This window comes from Hippocampus guttulatus, chromosome 6 (genome assembly GCF_054856545.1).
Source record: "Hippocampus guttulatus isolate MCC_2025c chromosome 6, RoL_Hgut_1.0, whole genome shotgun sequence".
NCBI lineage: Eukaryota > Metazoa > Chordata > Actinopteri > Syngnathiformes > Syngnathidae > Hippocampus > Hippocampus guttulatus.
In genome coordinates, this window is record NC_141266.1 from 11,820,881 (window position 1) to 11,829,840 (window position 8,960).

Below are 8,960 nucleotides of genomic sequence, written 5' to 3' on the forward strand. Positions count from 1 at the left end.
AGATATCAGAGAGGGAGACAGAGTGGGAGAGAGAAAGACAGAATTAATTATTTTCAAGTGTTGAGGAATAATAACAAATGCATTAATGAGGCCGAATGCACCAAATACATGCACTCTGGGAAATGACTGGGCAATTAATTGTTTAAAATACACTTATGTTACTCTTTTCATACATTAAAACAATATGTTTCATTGCTGTTTCCGCTGCACAACGAAAATGAATAATAAAATTACAGACGGGATCATTTTTAGTGACAAACTTGTGACGTCAGAGCCACTGCCTCTTAAAACAACCTGCATCTGCCGTTGACGTCTTTTATACAACTTTTTTTTACAACGCAAAAGTACATATGGGACAACAAAGTTGTCATTCTGGAAAACGAGAGCTTTTGCTACTGTATTTTTATACATTTATCTGATATATTTTTAATTTTAAAAAACGCCGCAGCGTTCTGGTTTTCTGTATTTTATTTATTTATTTTCTTTGAAAGGTGTTCGAGTGGGGGGGCATTTTACACAAATTAAACATGCTACTGTGCTTCGCCCTATAAGCATCCAAGAAGCCTGTGCTTCCCAATCAATTGGGACAGTCAAGCAGCAGCAGCCTGCGCGAGAGTGGAGACCTTCAGTCTCGCTTTATTTCTGGATATTGGGGGACCTCTCTACCATGTCCTATCCACAATTTGGATATCCATATTCGCCTGCTCCACAAGTAAGTTAATTCAACTTGTTTTCATCGTTTTCATAATTTGGCTGGAACGGCAGCAATTAGTTATCTCGTCGATCTGTGTCAAGTGTTTTGCTCACTTTGGTCAAAAATATGAGACACGTGTCGCGGATGGGAACGGCTATTTCTCTGCGCTCATTTGGCACCTGCAAAGGTAGAAAACCGAGGGGAGCAGAAAGGGAAACATCCAGTGTGGTCTTCACTAAATTTGAACGGCCATATAGGCTTAACTTAACGTGACAACTTCTGTACAAGGCATGTTCTAAACTGCATTTTTGTTTTTACATTTTGGCTGTATGCCATTGGCAGACGATGTTATCGTATTTTTAACGCATGTACATACCTCCTCACGTAACATTCATTTTGCAGGGAAAATACGTCTTTTATGTTAACGCGCAGTGTATCGACATCTTTTAAATACTCGGTTTTTTTTTTGTTTCTCTTTAGTTTGTCGATTCGGCAGTTGATACACTTAATTAACACGGTATTCACTCCAGAAAGATATGTTCTCTTAAATAGACCCCTGCTTCTTATGCATGAGCCGAAACTTTGTTGCACAATATTTGATTTGATTTTTCAAATGACGTTTTCTTTCTGTTTGTGCAGTTCCTCATGACAAGCAACTCTCTGACCACTTGCTGCGAGTCTACCGGCAGATCCATCGCCGACTCCGGAGTGGCTGCGTCCGGGCAGACGCCCGTCTACTGCCCCGTGTATGAGAGCCGGCTCCTGGCGACCGCCAGGCATGAGCTCAGCTCGGCCGCCGCGTTGGGCATGTACGGGAGTCCCTACACGGGCACTCAAGGATACGGCAACTACGTTACATATGGAACGGACGCCTCAGCTTTCTACTCGCTGGTGAGCGCTTTCTATTTTTTGGCACTGATAAATAGACCCCGCAGTCGCACCTCTCTGTTTAATAAAGCTGCTACTGTCTGCATGCTGTGCTCATGTTGCATTTGACCACTTCCCAAATTGGCATTCAGGAAACTCATTTGGCGAATGGATAAAGACATTGCTCTTTTTTTTTTTTGGAAAACTGCTTTTACTTTTCACCTGCCTTGAATCAACTAAATCGAAACGTAAATTGTCAACTTTGCTAAAGCTTTAGGTTCTCCTTTTTTAGGAATCAGAAAGACATGCAGAGGCATGTAAGGCTTTCTGAAAAACGTCAAGGGGGGGAGAAAATATGTGGGAATTTACAAAGGTGCTGCGTTTGAATAAAGTTGCACAGACAAAATATTACTACAATGTGTTTTATTACAGAATACACATTTTATTGATATTTATGCTCATTTAAAAAGTTGTAATGTTTTTTTCTGAACTTGTGGTAAAGCATGTGATTATGTTTGAACTGAGCTTATAAAGACAGCACAGTTTGTAAGTTATTATTTGTATATTTTAATTGCACTTATATTGTTGCTGTACAATCAGAAACCTACTCTCCTCTTAGCTCTATTTTTAGAAACAACACATTCCACCTAATTGTAAAGAAAAAAAACTGGTTTGACAATTATCGGTTTCAACAGCTACAGTGGACCGTTGTTTTTTCATGATTATTGGGGGGAGTATTAAATATTGTTCTCAAGTGTATAACTAACTACATGTTCCTCCTTTCAAGCCAAGCATTATTTTGTTCCAGGGTACCTTTGATACAAAAGATGCCACGGCCTCTGCACATGCAGGACTAACCCAAGCGACAGCCTACTATCCCTATGATCCAACATTGGGACAGTATCAGTATGACAGGTAATCTGTCTACATATGACCAGACTAAACTGGCAATAACTTGTGACCTTTATTTTGATTGTTTGTTTGCTTATTTCGGAAGCATGCAAGAGCTGTGAATATGTGAAGTTATTCTGGAGATGCGTCGCAGAGTTTCATTGTGTTGGAAAACGGGGACAAAAAGTTTGGAAATGACTTTAAACACGTGAAAATTTAGTGGGTGTACAACGAGCGTTACGCCCTACAGGTTTTAGATTCTAGAAGAGTATAAATGGTCATATTGAAAAGGATTGAAGTTTGTGGAGTGATAAAATGTAACACCTGGACGTCAACGCTAATTGTCTTTTCTATATCAGCATGACGTTCAAGAGAAACATTTAACTTTATTTGTATTTTGTTGTGCATTACTTATATGAAAAACATCATATAATTGCTTCACGTGGCCAAAAGGGCACGTCTTTTGCTTAAATCACACAAAATCCAAAGCAAACCATGTAAGTTTCTATAAAAGGGCTGCGGTGTGTAAGGTAAGGTAGATCTGGCACACAGATGAACAAGGAGGCCTCCAGCAATTCCACTTTATCTGCCTGTCTTTTACTGGAGGGCTCATCATTACACCCCATAAAGCAATTTTACAGTCTGTTTTATTTGCTAGGGAACCAAATGCAATGAGGAAAGGTGCAGCTCTGTCGTTTTGATTCCCTTAGCGGTGCTTGACCCTCACTAAGCTATGCAAAGCAATAAGGCCTCCGAAAAGGCTCCCTCGAGAGGGCGTTTACAGCTCTCTGCTGACTGACGATCAACACCGTGCATTTTAAATGTAGGAATATATTTGTGGGAAGAGGTAGGCAGCCAGACAAACTACATTTTGAAAGTATCTCAACAATACATTTATCTTTTATGTGTGTGAATCGTTTTTTTAATTTCAAAATGTTGTGAATGACACGCATGTTTGGTGTCGTTACTGCTCTTACGGGCCCTGATTGGATGTATGTTGTTTGAGAAAACTAATTTCATCTCGCTCTCATCTTTTCTGCAAGAAGCTATACGAAGCAAAGTCATAGCGGGTTCTCTGTTCTTTTGACTTATGGGCCATTTTTAGAATAGAGTTCAGGCAATTCGATGAAGTAGAACGTGTACTCAGTTGTATTTCAAATACAAGCTGCAGAAGATTGCTCTTCATGTTAGTTGAGGGGTAAAAGTTTGCAGAGTCAAATAGATCACATACAATCTCATCGCCATTGTGGGTGTGTTCTTCTCACGAACAGATACGGTTCCATGGATGGAGGTCCTCGGCGCAAGAACGCCACTCGTGAGACAACAAGCACCCTGAAGGCTTGGCTGCAGGAACACAGAAAGAACCCTTATCCGACCAAAGGTGAAAAGATCATGCTGGCCATCATCACCAAGATGACCCTGACACAAGTGTCCACCTGGTTTGCCAACGCCAGGAGGAGGCTGAAGAAGGAGAACAAAATGACATGGCCACCCAGAAACAAGGGCTCAGAGGAAAAGCGATATGACGAGGATGACGACTGTACTCAGGAGGATCAGATAAAAAGTGAAAGTCACGAAAATGGTCAGTGTCCTAATGCCCAAGTGGCTCAGTAGTTTTTCAAAATGTTTTGGCAAAATAGAACAGGGGTCTGATGGCTCGTGCCTATGATGATGTAAAGGTATTTATTCAGGTTTAAAAATATCAGTGAGGTTAGTCTCGATAGTTTTCTTTTTTAATTCAATTATTTTGATTGTTAAAAGAATAAGAAAAGAAGAATAAGTGTGTGATGTCGTCTCATTTTGTAATCTGATAGTAATTTTGAACAGAAGTTTTATTTTTGTGAAGTAATCATTGTAAAACAATATGATTGGAAGAGCAAAAAACATTTCAATAAAAACATAAGAATAGTTATCAATGAAGTCAATGATAGATTTTTAAATACCTAAATGAAACAATGAATATATAATAAGCAAATGTTACCAAAATACATTATGCTACCATATTAAGCCAAAAGCGCGAATGCATACAATTGTATTTCTTAATACTGAACAGGCCCAATTTATGTGATTGCCACTTCAATTAATGATGATTTTACATGCTGAACAGAACAAACTTATTTTCATTTGTTTGGAAAAGTGCCTTTAATCAGCAATGATGTCTGGATCCACTGTCTCTGGACTTCTATCGTTTTGAATTGACTGGATTGTGGCTGATGCTGTTCTCGGATATGTTGTTGCCATCATTCATGCACTGACTGTCTGCGTTCTCTCTTCCGCCCCCCACCAGAGAGTCGAGGTCAATCCAATAAAGATCTCCAGCTGAGCGACCTGGAAGATTTTGACACTCTGGAGTCAGAGAGTTCGGAGTGTGAGTTAAAGCACAGATATCACATGAACCCTCACATGACAACGACAGGCGACTGTCCCACTGAGCACCTCATCAAAGGTGTGTCGATGAAAATGTCTGGCCCGGTTGCAATCGGAGGGGAACAGGACTTGAGTAAGAGTTGCCTAAAAACAAACCAAGAGGAGTTCCAGGCGGAGAGCAGAGTGCAGCCAAAGTCATGTTACAGTCAACAGCCGCAGCACCACATATTAGACGGCAAACCCCGGATCTGGTCTTTGGCCCAGACGGCGACCTCCTTGGTCCAGACTGATTACCCTTCATGTATGGTGAGGTGTCAAGTACCCCACTCCTCCTCCCTCAGCCCACCATCTGTCGCTACCTCACCCGCCTCGGGCCTGGACCACAGGCAGGACTCGCCCGTCACCACACTGAGAAACTGGGTGGATGGGGTCTTCCACGATCCCTTGTTCAGGCACAGCACTTTGAGCCAGGCCCTGACACACACCACTGTATCCTGGAGCAGCAGCACCACTAAAGGATCCGTCTTGGAAGCGGAGAAAAGTCCGGGAGTTCTGCAGCATGACCAGGACTCGTCCAAAGACAGTGCCATGAGTTTCAAAACTATTAACAAACTCTTCTGTTCGTAAAAACACCAAAACAAATGATTTATTTAAAAAAAAAAAAAAAACCTGGGATAGAAGCTATACGTCACCCTTTTTTTGCTGGAACATTCTTTAACACAAGTGAACTATTCCAATTGATTGAGATTCTTTTTTCCAAAGCACGCGCACAAGTTGTCGAATTGTATATGTTTACATCTTGGGCAAATACCTTGACGTTTTGGGTATGTATTATTTATTTTACTTTCGTCCCTGTACGCATGCATATATAATTAAAATAAGTTGGAGGATCACTATTAAATAAAAATGACAAAGGTCTCACGGATGCACAGCTTTTCAAAAGTTGGATGAGTTTCAACATTATTCACTGAAAATAAAAAACAAAACAGACGGTTCTGAGGAGAAATTGTGCTTTTCATTCAGAATTGGTGTCTATGGATGCTAAAGAAGAGGGATTTTATTTATTATTGATTTTGTACTATATATAATGAAGTTATCCATATTTTAACAACAAACCCAAAATAGGCATAAGGGTCTGCTTAAAACGTTTCATTTGAGAAGAAAGACAGACCAATATCGAAGCCCCGCCTCATTAATTCCATCTAAACAGGCTGTAATTGGGATGTAGGTGGACATATTTCATGGCACCTCATTGATTTCACCTCTCATCTCCCTGTCTCTGATATTCCCCATTCTCAACCTTGTCCATGATGCAGCTGTCAAACCGCTAAGTTATTCGCCATGCGTCCATTAATGGGTTCAGAAAAGAAGCTCCAATGAGATCATTTGAAATTTTCCCTTTTGACATCGGCTCCTCATTTTCCATCAGACAACATCCAGGAAACAAAGGTCTGGATGTGTGGAAAGAAAGTGAAAGGGAGGCACTCGGGTTGTCTAAAAGTGAAAAGGGCAAAGGAACTCGAATTAGTTGTTGTAGATAAAAGGGCAAATAGAGGAAAAAGAGTCAAGGGTACTTGACAGTAATGGCGAAAGTGGAGATCTCATGGGACTCTGTCCTAGAAGAGCAAGGAGAGAGAGGGGGGGGGGGGGGGGGATGCCTACGGAGAGGAATTTTAATGGGAAAAAAAAAAGCATCAAGGATTGTGACCCCTTTTTTCCCCCTGCAAGGAAACGAATGCTTTATTATATTAGAGCCACGTTAATGAACTTATTCATTTTATAAAAGGTGGAACACAGCATTTTAAGAGCAAAGTTGATTTATGACAAGAAAATAACCTCCGATGTGTCAGATACGCAGGGTTAATTGGTACTTAATTAATTATTATAGGAAGCAATGGTTGCCCGATAAGACAAGTCTGCCACAGTGTTTGATTAATTTAGCATGAAGGTACATTTTATTAGACCTGTGATGTGGCCCTTTTTAATTGACTGAATAAGAAAGAGGTGGATAGAGAAAAGGAGAGGGAGTGTAGAGCTAAATCATTCAGCCGTGTCAAATACGAACACACAGAGGGAGCGTGATGGTAAATTAACAGGGCCCTTTTACATAGCGACCATATAAAACTGTAATCAGCGACGCGTTACTTTTCATTAAGCAGCTTTGACAGAAGCATATTGAGGAGGGGGGTGGGGGGGGGGGGTGTAGGGGTAATTTCTAAGGCCCAAATAAACTGAAACAGGGAGAGTCATAAGATAATTCCTTAAGCTCCATTAACAACTCTTAGCCGCAGGAAATGGGCTCCCTTGAAAACATCTCCAAATCTAAAAGCTTTATCGACCTGGCAAACCTCAGCTGATGGTGTTTTTTTTCTTATATTTTCCCCCAGCAGCCCCCCCCCACACATCTCTCTTTCTCTCTCTCTCTCTCTCCCTCTCTCTCTTTTACTCACGCTCTTTAAGGGACAAAAACATCCAAGTGAGGTAATAGACTTTGACACAATACATTACATGGGGAATGAGAAAAGTGGCAAAGAAAGGGCACTCTTAAATGCCTTTTAAACGCTACCAATTAGAGGTTTAAAACTTGAATAATACGTACGCCTTTGGCATATGGCTGACTGAGCGAGCTCAGCCAAAGGCCTAATAACAAGCTCAAGCTCACTCTCGGTGTACAATGTGTGCTAATCTCCTGCAACATGATAATACTTAGAGATAATACTCTCTGAAGTAATGATATTCTCTAAGTTTTTTTTTCCCCACTAGCTCCTTTTAAAAAAAGTGCCCTGTCAAAAGACACATACCTTGATACACACTGTTTATATGGGCCCACAAAAGGTGAGCGCAACACAGAACAATCAGCAGCCCGGAGTATCCCCTGAGAGGCACAGTCTGGGTCAGGTTAATGCCACTGTGACCCTGAGCCATAAATATATTTACACACCATTACACATCAATGTACAAAGTCTCTCTGTCTCCCCCACACACAAGGATTGTCTAAGGCTCACAAGGCTTGATTGCATATTTAATCTATAGGATGAGAAACATTAATAAAGGGATGTGATTGGATGAAAAGATGAAGCATGACGGCGTGAAGGGAGAACACGGACATACGGCACATCATCAGATCAATGGCGTGTCCGCCCCTTCTCGAGAATCACAACGCAAGTGTTTTTTAAACTGCATTTAGCATGACAAAATACAGAGGCCTCTGTTACATTAGATGAAGTACAAGGCCTGCATGAAATTCATTTTTTTTCTTTTTTAAATAATATCTAAATGTCAAATCATGTTTTGTTTATGGCTGATATTTGCAAATCAATATATTATTGACACAATACAATAAGGTTACACCATGCACACCAAATAAACAAATGGTGTTTTGTTCACAAAATTTTGCATGGATGACTTTTCTTGATATTTCAGCACTAATTTACATTTCTCAGCCCCTGACATGTTCATATGAACAACATACCGGTAAGTCAATAGGCTAATATACGTATTCCAAGTAATAGTGATCAAAAGGAGTGTTATTTTACCTGGTTCTCAACTGCTACTCTAAATTAATTTCAGTTTTGGTATGCAGGACATGCAAATTGAGCTGTCTTCTCTGTCATCAGTCAGCCAACACCAGGCTGGTAAGGTGCAAAACACCCCCAGCTACCGCCACCTCCACTGCTTAAAGAATTTAAGAGCTTATTCATCGTCTACTGCTTATAGAAACGTGTCTGTTGTGTGTGTGAGATCTTAGATGTGTCTTGGTTGCTGTTTTCAGGTTACTGTTGCCAATAGCATGTGTCTAGGATGTGCCTTTAGGCCTGGGCTACTGGCCTCTATCACACCCAAGCTGCCATCACCTCCCTGCAGTCATTCCGCAGGTCAAGAGGCTTTAGCCTGAGGGGCTTTGCTTTTCACCATCTTGACTTGCTTCTTCAAAGACTGACAGGATGACTCAAGCAGTAATGAATTTCAGTGAGTTATCAGGGAGGCATTAGAAAAAGACAAATTATTTCGCTTGTACTTGAATGCTTTTATACTTTAACTTAGTGAATACAATGAAGGTAATATGCTGTTGTTTTTAATGTTTAATCTGGATTTATACCGCCCACACCTGGGTGGTAAAATTCCATCTGAAGAACGACCC

The 8,960-nt window shown here is 40.7% G+C and overlaps 1 protein-coding gene across 1 annotated transcript; it reads left to right on the forward strand.

The window, feature by feature from the left end:
- The first annotated feature begins 362 nt into the window (after nt 1–362).
- On the forward strand, nt 363–5,795 carry irx4a (iroquois homeobox 4a). The gene is made up of 5 exons (XM_086113758.1): nt 363–712; nt 1,334–1,585; nt 2,370–2,476; nt 3,724–4,034; nt 4,740–5,795. Exons 1-5 carry the CDS (start codon nt 668–670, stop codon nt 5,444–5,446), a joined length of 1,422 nt encoding a protein of 473 aa, XP_085969884.1. The 5' UTR covers nt 363–667; the 3' UTR covers nt 5,447–5,795.
- Nucleotides 5,796–8,960: the final 3,165 nt, after the last annotated feature.